Genomic DNA, 25,864 nt, shown 5'->3' with positions numbered 1-25,864 from the left:
GTATGATGTAGATCTTATTTGTGTAAGGAATAAATTATTCTAGGCAGTATCTTGGGTCCTGTGAAAGTCAACCTTTAGTATACATCATTTATCTTGATGACCTTTGATCAACTGATCTCTTGACTAGTAAAGCACTCCGATGCTCCTGCAAGGGATCGGGTGACCCCAAGAGATTGTTATGACAAAATCAAAGCTGTGTTTCCTTTATAGTCTCTAAATTGCTTGGCCCAATATTTTTTTGAAATACATCTGATAAACAAGAAGCTCTGTGATATGTAGATTTAGATTTGCTAAAATAGAAATACCATAAAATACCATACTCCCAGTCACCATTTTCCCTCTAGTCTCTTAGCTGCTCCTGCATTATTCACACATAGTAGAAAAATAATTTTGTAATGTTTGATGTCAATTACTTAGATATACTGAAAGAAAATGTGCTGAGATGGTTTGAACACATTATTAATGAAGAAATAAAGAAGTAGGCGTGTTGCTGGGGACGGCAGGAGAGATGGCTGATTGCCCAGGCCCACAGTGCTTCTGGACAACATTGTAAAGGGAGCTAGGTCTGCCCGTGGCCAGCCCCCAGCTCCTTCCATCTGGACTCCCAACTTAGCGCATCCCCGGGTCCTTCCTTACTCTCAGCTGGCCACGGAAGAATCTCAGCAAAAGTTTTTTTTCAAACCTGATAAAGATTTTCAGGTGAAACTTCTCCTTAAATCATGTTCACAAGGAACTCCCTTAAATGAAAAAAATCTTTTGTGGGATGGAAGCAGAATGGTTCCATTTTTTTTCATCTAAAAACTGGGTTAATAATCCCAACCTTTCTTTAAATTGCAGAGATCACATGATAAATATTTGATACTTAGCAGTGTGCTGGGCACAAAGTCAAGTGTAGAACAACTGTTAAATCCCTTCTCTCTCCTCTTCTGGTGGGTAGAGGGATTTGACGCCATTCCTTAACAGCTACCCTTGCTGTGACTTTGTCACTTCTTTTTATTTCTCTTCAGATGGTAGGGTGAGTATAAGGGCCTTAATTTATCTTGTTAACTACCTTATCTCTGGCACTAGCAAAGGTGATGTGTTATTAATATACTGCCTTTCAACTGCAAATCCACCCTCTTTCCGTCCTGCTTTGTGATGCTCGCGCTGTACCCTGTAAACATTTCTCCTTTGATAGCTGGTCAGCGTTAGGCTTTGTCAAGAGAGGGCTGTAGAGAGTGAGATACAGCAGAGGAAGGGGCTTCTTCCGGTTCCCATGTGCTTTCTTCCCCCCTATGACACGGCTTTTTGGTGGCATATGTGAGTCCCAGTTGCACTTATTCTCTGGAAAGTTCTTCTGACACCACAGCAGACAGCTACCTCTGGACCAGCTCTGGCCTGCAGGCACCCTGGTTAATTTCTCCACCACTCAGTGGGCTACTGGCTCCAAGGAGACCTGAATCTCAGCCTTGGGATGGGGAGTGGTGAAAAAGGCTCTATCAAGTTCTCAGTCCCTTCTTTCTCAGCCCGGGGGTAGTAGTTGCTCTCTGCACTTGTGTTTTCTCTCATATGCCTTTTAGTAGTCAGTTACCAATTACTAGTTAATACTACTTTATATAAAAATTTTCCTGTTCAAATTACTGGTGTAGTTCCTGACTGGACCTTGACTGATCTTGCTGACTAAACGAATGGGCTGTCTACACTAAGCCAGGCTCCCGACATGGTGGCCAGGGTCTTAGGGCAAGGGGGAGCGGGACTACTGAATGAGAGAATACATCCCGCCCTTTCCCTGTTTATCCTCCCATCTACTCACACCTTGCCTGCGAGCCCAGGGCTCGCTCCCTCATCTCATCTGAGCCACCAGGCTCAGCCTAGTCTACCAACACGGAGGCGGCCTTTGCCTGTGATCCCAACATTCTCTCTCTAAAGGAGTGAACAAACAAGACGTGTCGTGTAACCTCTGAAAGATCATCAGTCCCTGCACTGGGTCAATGCCTTTTCCCTACGAGATTACGATCATGCTCTCCGTACCTTCTCCTTTCTTCTTTCTCAAGAGTATGAGGCTGATTCTTAGCCCAGATCACAGCCCACTTTCAAAATGTGACTGAAATGTGGGAGAAGAGAAGGACACTCGTGATCAGATAGCCTCAAAGCCAATGCAATGATCAGGAAAAGATCTAAGAGATGTATTTGTGGGACAGTGGGAATTTTAATCACTCCACAGTTATACAGCTATTAAAACAAAATGGTAGAAAACAGGAAATGTCTTTAATCAAGTCAAGTCTTTGTGGTGGTGGCTGATGAATATGCAAAAGCTGCTCTGAATTTTGTTTTTAGGGCATAGAGAACGGCCACATAGGCATCCCTAATACCTGTTTTTAGGTTATAAGAAAGGAAGGGATGTGTTAATCAAGGATGTCAAACGCTTAAAGAGATACAGACATTTTTGATTTTAGAAAACAACAAATTGATTCCTAAACACCTGAGCTCTGATTTTCAAATTGAAATATTTCTGGCAATTAGCATTATTGTATTCATTGAGTTAGTCAATGCCCAAACGCAAAAGCCTAAAGTTACGTGAGGCTCTAGCAGAAAATGGCAGAACTTAGAGATGATTCTCTCAAGAAACTTACATCAAGCTTTTCCAGAAATCGCCCTTCCTGCGTCAAACTTCCTTTGTAATTGAAGAGACAGATAATTTCCTATACCTTAAACCTTTGCCTATTCCTTGATACTCCCTTAACCCATCATTCTACAGTAATTCTCATTTCTACCTCTGTTTTCATTTTTTTGGATCCTGTTTAAAATATATTCAGACATACACATGTTCTTGATTAGAATCCAAGTTCGAGTGGCTTGTATTATAATTATAGGTAAGTAGATGAATGAATGAATTACATCTGCTCATTCCTTCAAGGTTTGTTGAGTACCTACTATGGCCAGGCACCAGGGAGAGTCAGACACTGATCCCACCTGAAGAAGAATGGTAAGTAGTCTTTGCCCTCGGAAGGTTCTCAATCTGCTGAGGGAGACGCAGCATGTCAACAAATAGCTGCTGTGTAGAGAAACATATGTTCCAGCTACAGGTTAACCCAAATGTGGGGTAATCAACTCTTGCTGAATTTCCCTGCATTACAGATTAGGGAGTGGAGGCACAGAGAAGTTAGGTAATTTGCTGACACTCATACGACATGAAAGAGTCTGGATATGATCCTAGGAAATATACCCCCAGGGGTTATACTCTCAATGATCACCATGCTAACTGCTTTTCACATTTGACCTGTCCAAGACTCACAGGGCTAAATATTTAATATATGTGTTTGGATGGTGATAGTCAATCCTTTTAAGTCACTGGTACTTATTTACATGCTGGTGCCCATTTCTCTAAAACAGTTGTCATCCTTCTCACCAAGGACCTCTAAAACAAAGCAAGGCAGGGAAAATCACTCCACATTTATGTAGCTAGAGAAAAAAAAATATGGTAGGAAACAGGAAACTTTTAAAAATCAAGCAAACTCTGTGACTGTGGCTGACGAACAGGCTGCTCTAAGCTCATGGGTCCAAGAAACGGCACCAAAGTATAGTCTGTGCACTGGATAGGAAACCTCTCCGTCACCAAGAAGCCTCATCTCTGCCCTTGAAAAAGAACTTCATCTATTCCCATATCCTCGATCCCATGTTCACGTCCTTTAAAAGTGGAAATAGTGAGATTCGCATTTGACAAAGTGAAAATCATGCCCTCCAGTTCTTGTTAGTTCTCCAGGTGAAATCACACGAATAAATACAAAGGGTGATTTACAAAGAACAGGAAAAGAAGTGAAAGCCGATGGGTGGGTCAGGAAGGAATAATGGTCTTTTCTACGTCTTGTCTGGGCTGTGTTCCTAGGAGTGAGCGCCTGACTTTGCGCATAAAGCTCTTTCAGCACCAGCTGAAGACTCGCTCCTTTCTCTCCCATCAATGCCTCCCTAGTCACTGTATGAAATTCAGGGATCCACTAAACTGCAGATCTGTAAGAAACTCATTCTACTGGGGATGGGTTGGGGGAGGAAAGATGCTGTAAGTACAAAGTGCCAAGGATGCCAGGATATACTGTCTGTAGACTTCAGTGAGGGTCAGAGAATTCAAGGACAATCCATGCTTTAGCTGAGTCTTCAAAGGTGAGTGGTGTTTACAAGCAGGGCAAAGAGGAGAAGCGCATTCCAGAGAAGAGGAACAGCTTGAGAAAAGACCCTTCAGAGAGAAACTATAATCAGGTCAGTACAGCGAGGGTGAAGAACCCTGAACCAAAGATAGTGATGGATGCTGAGAAATGTCTGAGAGACAGGCAGGGTGTGGTTTTCAAGGGCTCCATGTGTCATGCCAAAAAGTTTGCAGTCTATACCCTTGGCCAGTGGTTGACTCCCCTTTCTACCTATGGATTCACCTAGAGAGCTTTTAAAAAGATAACTAATAACCAAGCCTTACCCAAGCAAATGAGTCAGAATCTCTGGCAGGGGGACCAGATATCAGCTTCCGAGATGATTCAATGTGCAGTCTGGGCTGGAGATACTGCTGTTGACAATGGGTGGGGGGGATACTTAAAAGGTTTTCAGTAGTGATGTGACGTAGTCAGTTTTTCATTTCAGAAAGATCACCTTGACTACAGTATGGAGAATAGGTAGAAGTCATACATGAGGTGATGGAAAGGCAGTTTGGGAGATGAGTGCAAATCAGGATAAAGGCAATCAGGGTCAGAACTAAGGCAATGGCAGTGAGAATACGGACAAGGTAGGTAGTTGCCATCTTTCACCTCGGATTTATTGACAGATTGGAAAGGATATGTGGGTGGGGTGGGTTATAAAAATGACCACAAATTTTTCTCATGTTTGCATTCATACCTTGCAATCATTTCATCAAGAACTGGAGTCTGTTTTCTCAGTCCTTGAATCTGGGCTGGCCCTCTGACTTCCTTTGTCTGGTGGAATGTGGTAGAAGTATGTCTGAGTTTCTTCAATAAGTGCTGCTGGGAAAACTGGACAGCTACATGTAAAAGAATGAAATTAGAACACTCCCTAACACCATACACAAAAATAAACTCAAAATGGATTAAAGAACTAAATGTAAGGCTGGACACTATAAAACTCTTAGAGGAAAACACAGGAAGAACACTCTTGGACATAAATCACAGCAAGATCTTTTTTGACCCACCTCCTAGAGTAATGGAAATAAAAACAAAAATAAGCAAATGGGACCTAATGAAACTTAAAAACTTTTGCACAGCAAAGGAAACCATAAACAAGATGAAAAGGCAACCCTCAGAATGGGAGAAAATATTTGCAAATGAATCAATGGACAAAGGATTAATCTCCAAAATATACAAACAGCTCATGCAGCTCAATATCAAGAAAACAAACAACCCAATCCAAAAATGGACAGAAGACCTAAATAGACATTTCTCCCAAGAAACATACAGATGGCCAAGAGGCACATGAAAAGATGCTCAACATCAGTAATTATTAGAGAAATGCAAATCAAAACTACAATGAGGTATCACCTCACACCAGTTAGAACGGGCATCATCAGAAAATCTACAAACAATAAATGCTGGAGAGGGTGTGGAGAAAAGGGAACCCTCTTGCACTGCTGGTGGGACTGTAAATTGATACAGTCACTATGGAGAACAGTATAGAGGTTCCTTAAAAAACTAAAAATAGAATTACCATATGACCCAGCAATCCCAATGCTGGGCATATACTCAGAGAAAACCATAATTCAAAAAGACACATGCACCCCAATGTTCATTGCAGCACTATCTACAATAGCCAGGTCATGGAAGCAACCTAAGTGTCCATCAACAGACGAATGAATAAAGATGTGGTACACATATACAGTGGAATATTAGCCATAAAAAGGAACCAAATTGGGTCATTTGTAGAGATGTGGATGGACCTAGAGACTGTCACACAGAGTGAAGTCAGTCAGAAAGAGAAGAACAAATATCGTATATTAACACATATTTGTGGAATCTAGAAAAATGGTACGGATGAACCAGTCTGCAAGGCAGAAATAGAGACACAGATGTAGAGAACAAATGTATGGACACCAAGGGGGGAAAGGAGGGGTGGGATGAAGTGGAAGATTGGGATTAACAAATATATACTAATATGTATAAAATAGATAACTAATGAGAACCTGCTGTATAGCACAGGGAACTCTATTTCACTTCGCTGTACAGTAGAAACTAACACAACATTGTGAAACAACTATACTCCAATTAAAAAAATTATATGAAACAAACAAACAAAGAAGAAGTATATCTGAGTTTCAAGCTTGGGTTCAAGGAGCTTTGTAAGTTTCCTCTTGGATCCCTGTGACCCCCAGGCTAGCCAGCTAAACCATAAGAGACACATGGTCCAGCTGTCCTGTCATCCCAGCCCACAGCCAACCACTAGACGTAAGAGTGATGGCAGATGCATGAATGAGCCCAGTTGAGATCACCTTCTATGGGAGACTGGTTGGACCTGACCTCTCAAACTGTCCAGTTTCAAGCACTTTAGTAATAGCAATTACTGTCATCCAATAAGAGCAACTATTAGGTTGGCCAAAAAGTTCATCTGGGTTTCTCCGTAACACCTTACGGAGAACCCTGAATGAAATTTTTGGCCAACCCAATACTTTTAAAGTTTAAAAACTCATCTCAAAACAGGTTGTTTAAACATCAAAACTGAGACATCTTGCAAACAGAAAGGAAACATGGTCAACTTAAAATACAGTGGACCTAGAGTCTGTCATACAGAGCGAAGTAAGTCAGAAAGAGAAAAACAAATATAGTATATTAACGCATATATGTGGAATCTTAAAAAAAAAACAAAACGGTACTGATGAACCTAGTTGCAGGGCAGGAATAAAGAAGTAGACATAGAGAATGGACTTGATGACTTGGGGTGGGAGGGGGAAGCTGGGGGGAAGTGAGAGTAGCATCGACATATATACACTACCGAATGTAAAATAGTTAGCTAGTGGGAAGCAGCAGCATAGCACAGGGAGATCAGCTCGGTGCTTTGCGATGATCTAGAGGGGTGGGATAGGGAGGATGGGAGGGAGACTCAAGAGGGAGGGGATATGGGGACATGTGTATGCATATGGCTGATTCGTTTTGTTGAGCAACAGAAACTAGCCCAGTATTGTGAAGCAATTATACTCCAATAAATATCTATTAAAAAAAATATGGTGGTATTAGTCCAAGGTCATGTTGTCAACCTATTTGAGTAAATTAAATAAAGGATCTGGGGTAATCATAATAAGAGTACTGTAGGTTTTTTTTTTTTTTTTTTACTTTTGAAAAACTGTTTCCAATGTATTCCTGTCTTTCCCACAGATTGTATTGTTTCTCTTAATGTTTTTGTTATTGAGTTTACTAATTACCAATAGCCACACAGAGGGAGAAAACTGCATACCACATCTGAAATTTGTATTCCTGAAATTTAATCCATAACTGCATTTGGACATCTGCCTGGATTATAAGGAGCTTTCTTACTTTCAAAAATCATGCCAGAGAAAGCAAAAGTAATGTTGCTTCATTACTTTACAAAGCCTTTAACAAAAAAAAATGTAAATGCTATTTCCTGCCCCAAACATTTTGACAGATCAAAGTTTTGGTCTCTTCTTCACTTTTATCTTTCAATATCATTCATAATGGTTCTGTGTATCATCAGCTGGCTCACTGAGTCACTGGCTGCTTGAGGCCACTTTATTAGATTTTTATTGCTAAGTTACCACAAATTTAGCAGCTCAATTCTTACTTTACCGTTTCTGTAGGTCAAAAGTGGCTTGATTTTCTGATTAGGGTGTCACAGGGCTGAAATTAAGGTGTCAGCTTAGGTTTCAGTCTCATCTGGGGCTCAGGATCCTCTTACATTCTCAATGGTTGCTGGTAAAGTTTCACTGTAGTTGTAGGACTGAGGTCTCTGTTTTCTTCTAGTCAACTGGGGGCAACTGTCAATAACTAGAGTCCTGCAGTTTCTTGTTACATGGCAGCTCTCAGCTTGGATGTTTGATTTCCTCCAGGCCAGCAGGAGTCCATCTTTCTATTTCTTCTTTTGCAATCAGAGAGTGGGGAAAACACTCTATTTTTAAAGTGCTCACCTGATTAGGTCAGGCCCACCTGGATAATCTCCCTATTTTAAGATCAACTGATTTGGTACCTTACTTACATTTGCAAAATCCTTTTAAAGCAGTACCTAGATTAGTGTTTGATGGAACAGCTGGGAGAAGGTGTGTATACACCAGGGCTAAGAATCTTGAAGGCCATCTTAGAATTCTTAGAATTCACAGCCATGCTTAAGAGATCCTCTAATGGCACAATCGGTTTCTAATGAAACTTGGAACAAATAACTCCCATAGCAAGAGTTCTATCGTCCATCTTCCTTCTCACAAGTTTCCCAGTCCATTCCACCATCCAGTTGGATGTTTGAGCTTGTAAGCTCCTAGGGACCACAGGTGTTCTGGAGATCCTATAGGTCCAGCTGCATGACTTGGGCGGGTACCAAGGAGGATTAGAGAAAAGAGCATTCAACTATAGCACGATACTGAGGAAAGTGGTCACACCTGGGAAAGGCAGCAGCCAAGTTCACAACCAAGCAAAGGAGAAAGGATGAAGGCTTCCTCATAAGAAGTGCAGTTTTTTCCCATGGAAATTTATGAGTCTAGATATGTCACTCAAAGATATCAAGAAAACTAATATTTTTGAGGCTATGTTTTAGTTTGAAAGAAACGATAAACTTTTGGATACAGGACAGTTTTTTATCCTACAGATCTCTGATGAGAAAACCGGAAACAAACATCATTAATTTTTCTTTCAACAAGGCTGTGTCAATTCTCTAAGAGAAACTTTGTGATTTTACATAAAGCCATTTCTATTCCTTCAGAGCACAAAGAATCTGTGAAGAAATCTAGGCAGAACATGGTGTTCGGACTTTAATTTTACTCACCTGCAAACTGTCCCCTTTCCATCATAACTTTATTTAAATCATGGTTATGCTCTTAATTACCAGTTTAATTGGTTGGTGCTTTCTCAATCCAGTTCTCTGGAGGCATGGTTTTCTGTTTAACTTTTGTTTTAATTCTTCAGCAAAACCATAAAATTTAATTAGGAAAGTAACCAGCTTTGTAACAGCAGTTCTCTGTCTAATTAGCTATGCTCTGACCATACTGTCTCAGATTCCATTCAACAATGCACATACACTTTGCATTTGTTCTGGTTTCAGATAAAGCACTGTGAATTTAGCCTAAGCATATATTCCAATTGCTTTTCACTTTTCCATAAATGCTTGGTTACAGTCAATGAAATCAGAAAAAGTAACTTAAAGCATTCATATATGCTATTAAACCAAGAGCCATCAAAGGCCAAGATGTAGGAATACTATCTTACCATGCATATTCGTTTCTATTGCTGCAGAACAAATTACCACAAACTCAGCTTAAAATAATACCCATTTATCATCTTACAGTTCTGTAGGTCAGAAGTCCAGACACAGCTGGCTGGATTTTTTCTTCAAGATCTCACTGAGCAAAAATCAAGATACAAGCTGGGCTGGGATTTCATCTGGACCTCAGGGTTGTCTTCCAAGCTCATATGGTTGTGACAGAATTCAGTTCCTTATGGTTGTAGGACTGACATCTCCATTTCCTTGCTGCCTGTCAGCTGCAGATGGCTCTCACATCCTAGCAGCCACTATCCTTATCACATGGCTCCCATGGGCAGTTCACAGCATAGCAGCTTGACTGTGCCAGGGGGAGCACTTCTCTGACTTCTTCCTCTACCAACAGCTGGAGAAAACGCTCTGCTTTTAAGGGGCTCACCTGATTAGGTTAGGCCCACCCCAGGTAATCTCCCTCCTGCTGCATAATACTTTACATATCAAGAGAATGACTATTCTATCGTATTAACAGGCCCCAGCCCACACTCAGAGGAGGGATTATGCAGGGTGTACACCACGGGGCAGAAATGCTGGGGTCACCTTAGAATTCTGTCTACCACACTGTGCTGTAGGGAAAGAAGGCAACTCAAGGCCTCCCAGCAAACCCTCCTCTCTTCCCCTTGGAGGCAGTGCACAGGGTGTGCAAAGGAGCTGTTAACAATGGCCCCAATTCTGTCCCATCAGCTCCACAGGGCATCAGATGACAGACAGTCATATTCTTTCTTCTCTGCAGGCTTTTTTCTCTGGCTGGCCAGAATTGCTGCTTTCAGTAGTGCAAGAGGAATACGTGATGAAATCATATGAATTTAAAACGACCTCAAGTTAACATGATGCTTATTGATAGAAATTTAGTTAAGCTCAGTGCCTCAAACTTCAGCCTAATAAAACAATTTCTTTAGTGGAAGAAATGAAATGTGCAGAAAAGAGTTATTACAGCAGGCCTGAATCTGCTAGACTTAGAACGGCCTGCCTGCAAGACGGGCCTGGGAACTTAGATTGTGGCAGGGTCCCTACCATCCTAACCGAGAAGAGCAGTTCACGGTGCCTAAAGTGCTTGTGCAAACAGTATCGCTCACGCTGAACACCTGCTCTCCTGCAGGAGCCTGGAATTCTGGTGCGTGTGAGGCAAGGGGGCTACGTGATTAGGCTCAATAAAATCCCCAGGCGCTACGTCTATGGCGAGCTTCACGTGTGTCATCACAACTTGTTACTGAGGGAATTAAGAACATCCTGTGTGACTCTCCTGGAAGACGATTCTTGGAAACTTGTGCCTGGGTTCTCCTGGACTTCACGCCATGTGCCTTTTCTTTTTGCTCATTTTGCTTCGTATCCTTTTGCATAATAAATCATAGGTCTAATTAGGCCTGTAGGCTGAGCTGTGCGGCTCCTCCTGCAATCACTGAACCTGGGGGTGGTCTTGGTGACCCCTGACTCAAGGAACAAAGTAAGTAAGAGCATGATAATGATCACATTCTGAGACCAGCCTCCAATGCCCTGCACACTTGGCCTTGATCCTCTCCATTGTGAAGACGATCAAAGTACACAGACTACAGGCAAGAGGTAGCCTCACCTGGGTTCTAGAGGGTTTGGCACTGCTTAGACGTGTGTTCCAATTCTGCACTGTGACCTGGGGCAAGTTCCTTAACCTCTGTCTGTCTCTCCCAGTTTCTCTATCTGTAAGATAGCAGTAATGATAGTACCCAATTCATAGGGTCGTTAAAATGAGGCAATTCATAGAAAGCACTTAGCAGTGTGACTGTCACATAGTGACTGCAAGGGGCTGGATGCGACTGTGACGTGGACTCACCAGAACGTCGTCAACACTGGGATATTAACTCCCCATCCCCCCTTGCTCTGCTCCCCTCTTTCCTCACCAGTCCCTCCCCTCTTTCCTCACCAGTCCCTCCCCTCTTCTCTCAGTTATCTTCTAAGATCCTTTGCATCCAAACTGTTTCCTCCCCTAGTTTATTCCCTTTCCTTAAGGACCAAATGAAAACAATATGCGGGAGCATTTTTAAGTACAAAAAGGGCACAATGTAAATGTGCTGTCATTAGGGTCCACCATCCTGTCTATGCTCAACATCTTTCGGTTCCATCTACAATGACTGATGAGTTTTTAAGTAACCCCCACAGTTCTCACTGATGTAATCTTACTGCTTTTGATAATGGTAAGTGATCACTGCATACAGAACTCTGCAATTTCATTTTTATCACTTTGTAAGGCTTACCATGTAAATATATTCACAAATTGGGAGAAACGTCCTTTGACAAATCATGTTTTCCAATATTTGGTTCAGAATATTTGTTCCTGGGAATACTGCACTCTAAGATGTAAAGGGGCTACTGTTTTTTTCCACTGATATTTCTACAACACAATGGAGACAGAAACTTCTGCTTGAAACTTGCTTTGTTTCTGTGTAACTTTTGAGTCCCTGGTGGGTTATTCAGAGAGTGTTCAGGTATGGCTGCTGAAAAGGCTATAATGGGATTGATGATCATATGTGACCAGAGGAAGGTCAATGTCAGTACCCAGAAGCAGGGATTCCTTTGAGGGGGAGAGGAGGTTTAGGAAATGCCTGGTGAGTGCAGTCTCTCCGGTATTGGATAAAATCGCGACAGTTTGGAATAAGCTCCTGCATCCTCACTCTGAGCCCTTGTCATGGGACCCCCAAGCTTAAACAGGACACTGCATGTGTAGGGGCTGCAGATGAGGAAGAAGAAAGGAAATCAATAAAAGTTCAAAACCTCATTTGCAAATAAATTCAATATCTGAAGGGAAGATGTCAAAGAGAAACATCAAACCAAAAATAAAAGACCAAAAGTCTGATAATTATAAATATCTCCAGAAGCCACTGATTCTGTCATCCCTCCTCTGTCATCCCCCTAACACCATCTCCAGGTACAACTGTATGGCAGTCCTAGGACACTTGCTTGTCTATCCCACACTGAAGGTTAATGAGGCCTCCCTGGCAAGTCTCCTTTGCTGTCCATTAAAATGAAGCTAAACCACCACAAACTTTATGGGATGCTTCTATTCTTGGTAGGCATGGAATAGAGCCCATCACAACACTTCTCATCATAACCTTTTAGCTTTTAGCTGAAGTTAACACTCAATTATATTGTAGTAATGGGGAGATGAGAAACCCTCTAACTCTAAAAACCATAGAATTCATCAAAGATTGAATAATCAAAGCCCTTCAACCTTTGCCAACAAAATTCTCTTATCGGACTCACTGAAACATAGCAAAATTAATTAACTTGAATTTCTAGCTTTCTTTTCCTCAACTCACGTCTGCTTGAAGTTTTAATTAGAAGGAAAGTGTCTAGATGATCAGCAGGGAGATTTCAAGGAGGAGAAGTGAAGCTTTGGAAAATTACAAACTAAATCCGTTTGTTAAAAAAATTTTTACTGAGCTCCTAGGATATTCAAGACACTCACTGAGAACAGAGCAATGAACAAAAATAGACAAGCTCTCTCATGAAGCTTACATTCTACTAAGGGAGATGGAAAATAAATGAACTAGTAAATAGATGATTGGTCAGATATATAATATTTTGAGTAACCTTAACTATCCTTTAAAGGCACTTTCAAGCTATCTCTTATCATTTTCTTCCCTTGACTAATGAAGTCCAATTACTCAACTCTAGTCAGCAAAACCCTGTAAACACATTATGAGCATGATGATAAGTGAGTGGACACTCACTTACCTTCAGTTGCTGGTATATTTTCTTCAGTGCATATGCGTCCTCTTCTGTATTGGGAATAAGTCTTATCACCTTATCACTATAAGAAAAGGAAAACAATGGTGATATTTACCTTTCAAAAATAAAGATATCTTCTTACCTTTTAAAAAACTGCCTCTGCATTTAAGAAAAACAGCAAAACTTTGGACTGGCCAGCAGGAGTTTTATCCTGTCCTTGTTACTCTCTGATTGTATTGGTCTTTTTTTCTGTCTGAACACTATTCATTTTTTCATCAGCTTTTGAAGATTACAAACTGACACTCAAGCAGAGAAAGGCCAAAAACACAGGAACAGTGGCAACAGGACAAGAATGTTCATGGTATCTCAAAGCAGATACCAAGAAAGAAAACTCCTGATGACAGGGGAAAAAAAAACAAAACTACTTTTTATTTTATTTTTTAAATTAATTAATTAATTTATTTTTGGCTGTGTTGGGTCTTCAGGGCTGTGCGTGGGCTTTCTCTAGTGGCGGCAAGCAGGGCCTGCTCTTCATGGTGGTGTGCGGGCTTCTCTTGTTGCGAACCATGGGCTCTAGGAGCGTGGGCTTCGGTAGTTGTGGCACGCGGGCTCAGTAGTTGTGACGCACAGGCTTAGTTGCTCCGCGGCATGTGGGATCTTCCCGGACCAAGGCTCGAACCTGTGTCCCCTGCATTGGCAGGTGGATTCTTAACCACTGTGCCACCACGGAAGCCCCAAAACTACTTTTTAAATTTAACTTAATGCTGAAAAATAATGCGACTTTTGATGAGAGAACCTGTGAAACCCATACACAGCAGAACATTTCTGGTTTGGATTCTTCCCACATTGAGAATAGTAAAGATAAGCCCATCTCTACGGGGCATTTTATTTCTCAAGTACAGAGCTTCCCAACTGGTATATGAAGGGCCCCCAATTATTTGCGGGTGTGCCGTGAGATGCTGATGGCTGTAAAATTTTTTATTTTTTTATTCTTATTTTTTTTAATTTATTTTTTATTGAAGTATAGTTGATTTACAATGTGTTGGTTTCTGGTGTACAGCAAAGTGATTCATTTATACATAGAAATGTGTTCTTTTTCATGTTCTATTATGGTTTATGCAATATTTTTAAAGTGATAAAAATTTAAAATCAATTTTTACAGCCATTAAAGTTTTACCACAGTTGAATATTTGAACACTCTTTATAGATTCTGAATTGCCTAAGAAGACTGGAGGTGTCATGCTTTCCATCAGAGAGTTCTCTGTGGTGGTGACCGCTCCCCCAGGCGTGCCAGACAGGTATTATCGTTTTCTAATTACGTCATGAGGAGGTTGAGAAGCACAGCTCTGGTATATACTAATCACAACTATATATGTATAACTGAAGCACTGTGCTGTACACCTGAAACTAACACATTGTAAATCAACTATACTTCCATAAAAAAGAAATTCATTTATCATAGTAAAAAAATAATCACAACTGTTCCATGTGTTTTGCATGGCGTATATACTTATTAAATATTTATTAGCAGATTGTATAAAGGAGATCATTGAGAATAATTGGCTTCCAGAGGAAATGTAAGGAAAAACTAAGTACAAGGGGAATGCATATTTTTCGTCATCCTCTATGGCATTTTACAATGACTGCAGATAAAGAAGAATGTTATTAATACCACATATATATATAAAGCACAAAAAAAACCCTCTAGCAGTTCAGTCACAACTTCTCTCTCCAGCCTCAAAGTTGTATCAGAATAAGAATAGAATTTGCATGCTTTTCCAATGGTTTTACTACTTAGATGAATAGCAGTCTCGAAGGCTAGGTAAGATTAATATGGAGGACATCAGAGCCCAAGGGAGACTTCCAGATTTGTTGGACAGTCATTCTTTAGGGCTGTGTGTCCATTTCCAATCACTTCAGCTGTATTCTTTCAAATGATCCTGTTACACCTTCCTTAGGCCTATGAATTAAAAGACCCCTGGCTTGCTGATGATAATTTAGTATGTTTTAGGTACTCCTACTCAATATGGCTTTGTAGCTTTGATTTCCTCAAAAATCACACAAAGCAACCTCTCACTATCCATGTCATAAAGCCCAATTTTCTGGAAAGAATTAAAAAGTAGAAGGAAAGGAAAAAAATCAAGTCACTGTAAAACAACTCCAAAAATGACCTTCAGAATTTAAATGTAATTACACCTTTTCTTTTTTTCATTTCTGTTTACACATTTCTCTGGCCTTTGTTTTTCCTGGATTCATCATATCCTGGCCTCTCCCACCTGAACCAATATAATTCTTGGCAAAGAGAAACAACTCCGATGGATGATATGGTTGTTTTTGAGGGATGGATCACTTGACAGCTTGCTGAAAAACACCTCCATCTGGGGCCCTGTCAGCTCCTCAAGAGTGCAAAGAAAGCAATCTGTAGTTGTTTTACAGCCATGGGCAGATTTTTTTTTTTTTTTAAGATGATAGATAATTCAACCTGGCAATTGGTTCCTCCTCTGTGAGTGTAAGATAAAAGGGGACCACCCCTGGGATTAGTTAACCCTGAAAGTGATTGTTCAAACCCAGCTTTGTCATTTTTATCACAAAAAGTTCACTTCATCTCAGCTTGTAGAAATTTTCAGGTGTGACTTGAGAAATGTTACCATTTGATTACTTATCAAAGAGCAGAGAATAAGGAAAGCTATTTAGGAAAGCCCATGAAATGCCATACTTTTTTGTAAGCCTATAAATTATATTGGTAGACTAGCCAGTAACCAAAACCCAAGAGCTCTTTATTCAGCATGTAAAACCAAATGCCTTCCAAATGCTCCATTTGTTTTACCAAACAGAAAGCTTACTCTCCCTAGATCTGCTAGCTAGTTTTTTTCGAAGTGTCGAACAATAATTCAGGACCACAAACAGGAAATTTTCAGGTAGTGAAGTAGCTACTGGAACTTAGAAAAACTAGCTGTGCACAACTATCATAGAAGGTGAACTGAGGCGTCCTTTATAATTTATCAGTTTTTTCAACCAGTACGTGACAACATCATTTTAAGACCCCTTCGTTACCCTTTGGGATTAAGACGAGGGTAAATCAGATATTTCTGACTCAGCCTATATAAAGTTGTCAGAGAAAGACTGCACAGATGTTTTTAAGTACAGTTTAAGGATGTAGTACAGAGGCGGCAGGATATCCTAGATAACTAAGGTCCCAGTAATTATTAATATGTATTCATTCATGATATACTGATATTTTGTCCCCTTGTCTTACAGGACAAATGAGGTTATGTTGCTATAATGCTAGCATCAAGTCTGGTTGTAAATTTGACAACTAAACCTTCTGTACCACAGCAACCACATTAAAAAAATTTAATCAACTGAAAAACTATTATTAAATGTCTAATGAGAATGTATACTCCTAGAGAAGAGAATTCAGCAAGAGAATACCATCTCAAACTTGTTACCACCTGTCTGGGTCTCAGAGTCCTTGTTACAGGATTGAGGGGTGAACTCCCAGCTGCCTTTTCATTTTATTTTTAAATTTAATTGTATATATATTTTTAACTTTTTGAAGTATAATGGACTTATTAGTTTCAGGTGTACAACATAGTGACTCAATATTTTTATAGATTACACAGCAAAGTTATTATAAAATACTGACTATTTTCCCTGTGCTGTACATTACATCACTGTGACTTATTTTCTAACTAGCAGTTCGTTTCTCTTAACCCCCTTCACCTATTTCTCCCCTCGCACTACTTCTCTCCCCTCTGGTAACCGCTAGTTTGTTCTCTGAATCTATGAGTCTTTTTCTATTATATATTGTTTTAGATTCCACATATAAGTGAAAACATACAGTATTTGTCTTCCTCTGACTTAGTCACTAAGCATGATACCTAAGACTGTGTGGTTGGAGCTTGATGCCTGCTGTAGTCATCGCTATGCCTTGACCACACCTACGGAAGAACATCTGTGTATGGACAACCTGAGAGTCCTCCGCCTCAGCCTCCTTTTGAAAGACATAAATGTGAAGCTCCAGATTTTTCCTCTAGCTCCTGGCATGACCTTTCACAATTCTATTATCAAACTCTACATTTCTTTGTAAGTTACAGAGCTACTTTATGAATCCATGTTTATAAAAATTAAAATACTACACAGGGTGTGAAATAATAAAGTTCCTCTCCCAGTTCTCTTCCAACCCAAACTTCCCATCTGCCCCTAGTAGCCATTATTAACAGTTTCCTGTGATTTGCGCCAGACTCTGCATTTACACATGCACACGCGTGTGCGCGCACGCACACACACACACACACACACACACACACACGGTGATTTGTTTTATAACACTTGATAATACTAACTTGCTTTTATTTTTCACTTAATTCATTTTAAATGCTATTTTTTACTTAATTTGGTTTTAAAATGCTCCTTTTAAATAAACAACTGGATTCCATATGATAATATTTTATTTCAGAGTTTTATACCTATGTTCGTAAAGGAGGCTTTTAAAAATCCAACTTTAAAGCATCATGTTCTTTTTGAATCACTTTTGTCTGATTTTGGTATCAACATTACGTTTAATTCATGGGATTAATTAGGGATTTTTTTTACCACTGTAATATGCTCTGACAATTTGAATGACACAGAAGTTATGCTTCTGATTGTTTTGTAGAATATACTCATAAAATCTTTGAAGGTGAGACCTCCTCTTCCTTTTTTTTGTTTTTGTTTTTTTCTGGTGGTTGGGGGTTAGATATCTACCTTTTAAATTCTTTTGTGGATAATGGTGTGTTCGGTTCTCTTCTGGGCTTTTGGTAATTTACATTTCCCGGAAAACCATCCACTTATTTTTATAAAATATATTAAACTATTAAAAAGTCTTACAATTTAAGACATCTATCTTTCTTTATCTGTAGCTTTGTCCCCTTTTTATGTCCTAATGGGATTTTTAAAAATTCCTCAATCAGATTTTGCAAAATTTATTTTATTGGTCTTTTAAAGAATCATTTTGTTTTTATTGATCAATTATGTTTATTATATATAAATACATATGTATTTTGATGTATATATAGTTATATATGTTATATATTAATGTATAACATGTATTTTGATGATACATAGTTATGTATAAGCTCATAACTACTACATCTTCTGAATGGAATGAAACTTTTATTTGAACAAAATATCCTTAGAAAAATCATTCTTTGGCTCATTTAAATAGCCTTTACCTTGAATTCCATTTTCCCTAATATGATTGCCACTCACGCTTTCTTTTTGTTTAGCTGGCACAGTTTTGCCCATCTCTTTCTTATGCTTTATTCCCCAGATGTGTCTCTTGAAAATGTCATAATGCTAGATTAAATTTTTAAAATCCATAAAGAACTTTGACTTTTAGCTGGAGAATTGTACTTGTTCACATTAATTATCATACCTAATACATGTGGTTTTAATCTTACAATTTTTCATTTTGTTGTAAGTTCTTGTTGCCTTTTTCTTCCTTTTCTGCCTTTCTTAGAGTTAACCAATTTTCTTTGCCAATTGTTTCATATCTAGTGGTTTGTGAGCTAGGCATCTTATTTCTATTTCTTTAGTGTTTTTTTTTTTTTTTTTTAATTTATTTATTATTTATTTATTTATGTCTGTGTTGGTCTTCATTTCTGTGCGAGGGCTTTCTCTAGTTGTGGCAAGTGGGGGCCACTCTTCATCGCGGTGCGCGGGCCTCTCACTATCGTGGCCTCTCTTTTTGCGGAGCACAGGCTCCAGACGCGCAGGCTCAGCACCTATGGCCCACGGGCCCAGTTGCTCTGCGGCACGTGGGATCTTCCCAGACCAGGGCTCGAACCCGTGTCCCCTGCACTGGCAGGCAGATTCCCAACCACTGCGCCACCAGGGAAGCCCATCTTTAGTGTTTTTATACATTAAAAAAACCTTAACAGAAATAGAGGCACAGATGTAGAGAACAAACGTATGGACACCAAGCGGGCAAAGCAGTGGTGGGGAGAGGGGGTGGTGGTGGGATGAACTGGGAGATTGGGATTGACATATATACATTAATATGTATAAAATAGAAAACTAATAAGAACCTGATGTATAAAATTCAAAAAAAAAAACACCTTAACAAATACCTCTTTTATGTCTAGAATTAATGTCTTAGTACTTTCCTCCCTTGAAAAAGATTTAAAAATATTTTTTCTCCATCCCTCTCCCTCCCACATTTTTCCTCCTCCTTCATTCCATGTTTGTGAAAATCATCTGGCATTTTTGTTGCACGTGCCTAAGTGTGGATCTCTCCTCAAAACTCATATCTTGAAGTCCTAACCCCCAGTATGTCAGAATGTGAGTGTATTTTGAGATAGGGTCTTTGAAGAGGTAATTAAGTTAAAATGAGATCATTAGGGTGGGGCCTCATCCAATACGATTGGTGTCCTTTTCAGAGAGGAAACTTGGGCACAGACACTCACAGGGGGAGAAGCATGTAAAGACACAGGAGAAGAAGGCCTCAGAAGAAACCACACCCACAGACCCCCTGATCTCAGACTTCCTGTTCTAGGACTGTGAGGAAATGAGTGGCTGGGGCTGAAGTGAGCCAGTCTGTGAACTTTGTCACCAAAGCCCCAGCAGACTAATATTCATACACACTCTGAAGATGGCAGCTTATCCATTATGTCCTCATGGAGCTATTCTTTGATATGCAGAAAATTTCAGTCACCTTGTTCTTTCCTGTATTCTCCCAATACCTTATACATTTCCTATTACACTCACCATAATTATTTAATGTCTACATCTCTCCACTAAGCTCTAAACTCCATATAAGCAGGAATTCAATACATTGTAGTCTATTTGTGGGAATCCTGCATTCTGTGAGTATCTCTACAGAGTGGTTTGGAGCTGGTCTCGAGGGGTCCAGGGCCAGTTTTTTTGTCTTACTCGAAAGTCCTCTATTATGCAGAGGGTGAAGGAGCTCACACTCACGCATGGTAGAGGCCTGGGGTATCTGCTTTTCAGAGGTGTCTCCTATCCCCCACATCCCTAGGAAAGTAAAATCTCCCTCAGTTTCTTCCAGCTGAGTGGGAAGTTTTTCTCCACAGTTCGAGAAAAGTGCTTTGAGAAGAGCAACCTTTACGCAGACTTGCTTCTAGCTCCCCACTCCTGCCCACTGTGGGTACTGGAACCCCAGCATCAGCTTGAGGGCCCCTTTGCAAAGTCCTGACTCCCAGACCTCAAGGCATCAGCTTTTTCTTTTCACTGCAGCTTCCCCCACACCCCCCAACTGTTTGGCACCTGGAAGTTTCCTCTTCTTTTTTCCTCCAAAGCTCAGTCATCCACTAAAACCAGTGACAGGGTGGCAGCATCACACACTCTGGAGGCAAGTTGCCAGCACAGTCTGTGTGGTCTTAGGCAAGGTTTTTCACCTTTCTGTGCCTCAGTCCCTCTCTCTACAGATTGGGGAGACTCGTACCTAATTCATGGACTATTAAATGAGTGAGGGTTTAATGAGTATTCAAGTCAAGTGCTTAGAGTAATACCTGACATAGAGTCAGAGATATTATAGATGTTTGATGTTATTATTACATTCTGGCATTTTCAGCATTTTTTCACTTTATCCAATATTTACACTTGGAGGGTTCCTGATGGCATCCACTCAAATCCTTCATGTTCTCTCCTGTTCTAATCTGTTGAGTGGAAGAATGAATAAGACTCTCAAGAGGAAACTACTTGTAGCAGACCTCCTGAGCAGCCTCAGAATGTGTGACCTGTCTGTAGTCTGTCCTCTGCTTGGTGTCGTGTAACTGCTTCCCTTGGGACCAACCTAATTTGAGACCCAACTTAAAGACAGTCCGTGGAGAGTAAGGTGGAATGACAAGTAAGTCCTGCCCAGTTGGGCTCACTCTATGGCCGGTGACTGACAGTCTATGCAGTCAGATCCCATCTTGGGGAGTTTGCGCTTGAGACATAAAGAAAAGGACCAGTTAGTTTGCAGGATCTGGAGCAGGGGCACCAGAACCAGGGAACAGCCAAGTGGCCACACTGGCAAAGTCCTCAAGCAGGGAGCACAGGCACTTGACACACAGCCCTTTGTGAATGATCGTTTGGTTCCAGGGACCTGGGTTGGAAACAGTCCCCCCTTTTCCTTGTGCTTCCTTATGATAAACTTCTATTGTCTGATGTATCTGGAACGTATCTTTTTTAAACCCAGCAAATGCACCAGTATTAAGAACACATAAGCTTCAGATACTTCAGTTTTTCATTCCTGTCTCCAAGTCACTGGATTTATCTTCTCTGATCCAGTTCCTTGTTCATTTAGGGAAGAAAAAGAATAAGCCTGGATTCCAATCAGGGCTCCACCACTTGACCAAACTGTGTAAACATTTAGAGCCAATGATGCCTAATCCTTAATTGGGGAAACACTAGAATTTTGTTGCACAAGGTTTTTGTGAGAATTATTTCATTTGGCCACACTTATTAAGGTTTCATTATGTGCCAGACACAGTGGTGGATGCTGGGGATAGAGCAGTTCCTGCCATGATGGGCTTACACTCAGTCCCTGTGAGATACTGTCTGGGAAACGCCTAACTTAACATAGCCTCTCAGTGCATAGTAGCTACTGTTATTACCTCTACAGGAAAATATTTTTTCTCATCCTTTAGAACTTAACAAGCTGAAAGCAGATGCTTTGCCAAGTGTGTTTCACTGTAAGTATCAGAAACAAACCACGATTTAGTTGTGGATCTATTTAACTTTCTTTGGTCGTTGTTGGTGTTTTTATTTCTTGACATTTTCACAGGTATTTGAATCTAATTGTTGATCAGTTTCTTAATTTGGGACTATTTCCTTTCTTCTCAGGCAGCTCTTCGGCATCTCAGAAACGCACATATTAGGTAATCTCATTTTCTACAACAGCGATTTATATAAAATAAAAAGGGAAAATAATTTCAGAGACAGTCTTGTAGAGATGTTCTCTCTATTGGTACAGGCTACACATGTTCAATTTTTCAGTAAAGACACAATTTACCTGGATGTAGAAAAGGATTTCTAATGTTGCCCTTTACAAGGTACCAGATTAGATGACTGTAGTGCATGCTTTTGACTGCCCCTCTTAAATCCATTTTCCTTTCCTTAAACCCTAACAGGACTGGTTTGCTCAGATACACACCCCAACCCCGTTTCAGGAATGAGGCTTGATCAGCCATTCAGAGGATAGATATCCCCTGGACACTTTTGTTAGTCTGGAGATGGGCACGTGCTATAAATGGACCCAATCAGGTTTAAGGGAAAGATTGATATTCCAAGGTTGAGGGAAAAAGAAGATTCACTCTCTTATTGAACATAAGCAATGTGTAACCCTGCTTGGCACTGGCAGCCTGTAATTAAGAAGGGAGTGAACTTTGTGGTGAAGCAGATTCTGTGGACTGTTGGGAGAAGAGACGGAAAGAACCTGGGTCTTCAGTGATCTTGTAGAATCAACCAACCTTCAAGCTTGTCCTATCTCTGGACTTCCTGTTATACCGTGTAAAATTTTTCTTTATTGTGTAGGCCAGTTTGAGCCAGTTGTTTCCTACTTGTAACCAAAAGCATGTTGCACAATAACAGTAATTTTACTTATTTTGGCTATTTTTAGGAATGGGATAAGGAAAACCAATAGAATAATTAAATGTACTGTTATTTAATAGTAAGCAAAGTCTTCGCAGGTGGGAAAACACATATTGACATTCCTTCTTTCTTCCCTAAATACCATTCTCTAAAACATCCCTTTAATTTTGGTGGCAGCTTAAAAAACCGCGGGTACTTTCAGAAGAGAAGATTTACGGAACTCAATGGCTAAGACTCATCTCGTATTTGCAAGAAAAATAGGACAGTTTAAAATATTTGCTGATTTTTCTGAAAACTTGTATCTTGTGGAAGAATTAATAATAGGATGTTCACTTATTAAACAAAAAAATCTCATGCCCGAGCACAAAGAAAACCATTAAGTAATTCCATCTAGAAAAATTAATGTTCACACATAGATTCTATATTATAAAGGTCTCAAAGCTGTACTTCCCTTGTTGAAAGATTGTGTTTTGATGCACATGAAAAATTTCATTAAAAAGCAATAAATAAGAGACAACTTGGCAGAGAATACTCTAGAGAGCTAAATGGAGTCTCCCTTCTTTGGTCATGGTTTATAGTTGCAATATAAAATACTCAGAACATGAAGAAGCTTCCTATGGCAGTTTGCCTAGGACATGAAGATTTAGACTTCACTCTCGGATTAACATTAAGCATAAGCAGAAGTGATGACTTTCTTCTTTTTTTTTTTTTTTTTGTTGTTGTTGTTGTTGCTACAGTTATTTTAACAGGAGAGAAAAGAAAAATATAGTCTGCAAAAGCCTTACTGTTGTACTTCACTTTATAACAGAAATTTTCTCAAGAAGTTGAATGCCTACCATGGTGTCTCATCTGTAATGAATGATCAAGAAATATCTGCTGAACTGAAATGAAATTGGCTTTTTGTAAACTGCTATGTTTTAAATTTCTGAAACTGGCTTCCATTTTAAGGCTTGAAAATTTCCTATTCTCTCATTAGCACCGGTCAGAGAGGAAAAAGAAATAAAATGTAACCCTGCCATTAAGTTAATTTCTTACAGTAAGATATTATCTTCACTATGTCTCAAGGACTTTCTATATATCATTGTCAAATCAGTATTTGACAAGTCCTTCTTGTGATATTTAAGAATAGGACTCAATCTGAGGAAAATGGTACCGCAATGGAGAACAAATCATTCATTCAACACATATCTATGTAGCAATTATTCCATGCAAGTCCCCGGTGGGGCAGAAAAAGGAAGTGAGTATAGAGCATATATAATCTAGTATAAAGATGTCTAATCTAGATGGGTATATAAGACATAAGTAATGCCTTATATTATTATCGTGATATAAGGTAGCATGTGATCAATGTTTTATAAATTACACAGAAAATGAGATCAAGCAGGACCCTGTGGGGCCTTCCCAGGGACAGAACCCCATGTCCTCCACCTCTTGTTTGTAGAAAAGCTTTAGCCTCCTAGGCCTTCCCCTAGCTCTGAAGAGCAAATTTAATCAGCAAAGTAAAAAATACAGAAACGAAAGGGAACAGTCAAGCAAGATGAAATAACAGTAGTTTAGCTATAAAACAAAGTCAAGGACCTTTAGTTCCTCATCAAGAGCTATAGATAATATCCTGAGCCATATCGTTGAGTTGTTTTGCTGACACCAAAACCCCTACCAGGTAGAAGAAGTTAACTGCATGCTGACCACAAGCATGTGGGCCCCAGACTGGTTGGAACCAGAAGGTTAATGATGTCGACTCCCAAAATACCACCCCATTACCTCACCACCAACCAATCAGATGAATGTCCATGAGCTGATCAGGCACCCTACAACCCTCACCCCTAATGTTGCCTTTAATAACCCTTCCCTGAAAGCCGGTCAGGAGGGAGTTGTGTTTAGCTGGAACTATCAGAGAAGACGATATGGAAGGACTTGAATACTTGAAATGAAGATTTGTGTCCCAGTTGACTGAGAGTCATTGGTATATAATAGCTTAGTGGTTTTGAAATTTGAGTGTGCATGAGATTCACGTGGGAATCTGCCAGAATAACTTGTTGGGCTAAATATCTTGCAATCTCCTTTCAGTAACAAACCTTAGCAATACTGAAATTTGTATGTGTGTGTAGTGTATCTTTTAATATGCATGGGTAGGCTGGCAATAAAGTAGGGGAAAGCCTAACAGGTCGAAAATGCTGAGATAAGATAACACTGAAGCAGTGGTCACCCTGATTGAGGGCATCTGGGTAATCCCTGATGTCCTAGAATCTGAACAAGGGGAACATTCAAATCAGAGACACCAACAGAAGGCCTTAAAGATAACCTCAGTGAAAGGATGGCCAGAAAGAATGCCTTGTGAAAAGAAAGAGTAGGAATACTTATCTTTCTTGGACTTGGCTCTGGATAGAGGAGAAAAATATAGTCATCACTGAATTTAAAACCACAAGCTATCCAACTAGTAGGGTTAGGAATAAAATTCAAACTGCCTATGTTGTCCAAAATCTCCAATCCTCATTCTGTCAGCTGCAGAGCCTTGCCTAGTGATGGCTCACAGCTGAGTCGATCTTAAGGCATTACCTTCAGTTTAGAGGAAGCGCTTCACCCAAGATTAAGGCTCCTCCTACTTCTCAGAATAAAGGCAAACCTTAGCCCATCCTTTATCTTACTATAGTGCATTGCTCTGAGGATGAAAAATTCTCAGGGGTATCAAATAAATCAACAATTAAACAAGGCACCATAAGCCCATGGTGGGACTTCATGCTTCTCCCTGTCATATCATATATCATGAGGATAAGTAGGGTATTAGAAATAGGATGGGAAAGTTTATATTCAGATACATCACAAAGTAAGGAGAAGGAGTGATGACAATTTACATCTAACAATCTCTCTTCTTCCATCACCTGTTAACCAAATGCATTGCTCCTGAAGGGGAGTCCCTGAAGAGTGAACAAAGAGAACACTGGTAAAACATATTGAAGATGAAGGTACATATTGCATCCAGGCAACAGACTTAATGGCCAAGCTTTGTATCTTATCTACTCATATATCCTAGAATTCAATTTAAGAAGGAAGAGGGTTGTGAAGGGGCTGTGTATTAACACAAAAGTATGAATTCAAAGGTGAAGGCAGCCTTTCCTGATAGAAACCAAGTCTGATTTGGCTGATTGGC

At 40.0% G+C, this 25,864-nt stretch overlaps 1 protein-coding gene across 1 annotated transcript in view; it reads right to left on the bottom strand.

The window, feature by feature from the left end:
* CPA6 (carboxypeptidase A6) overlaps positions 1-25,864 on the bottom strand; it is a 264,464-nt gene that overhangs the window by 143,128 nt on the left and 95,472 nt on the right. Inside the window, exon 2 of the mRNA XM_007185024.2 lies at positions 13,147-13,222. Within this exon, the coding sequence (XP_007185086.1) occupies positions 13,147-13,222 (76 nt within the window). The remainder of the gene's footprint in view (positions 1-13,146; positions 13,223-25,864) is intronic.

This window comes from Balaenoptera acutorostrata, chromosome 17, assembly GCF_949987535.1.
Source record: "Balaenoptera acutorostrata chromosome 17, mBalAcu1.1, whole genome shotgun sequence".
Lineage (NCBI taxonomy): Eukaryota > Metazoa > Chordata > Mammalia > Artiodactyla > Balaenopteridae > Balaenoptera > Balaenoptera acutorostrata.
The sequence above is the reverse complement of the archived record's forward strand: the minus strand, read 5'-3'. Positions and strand labels throughout refer to the sequence as shown.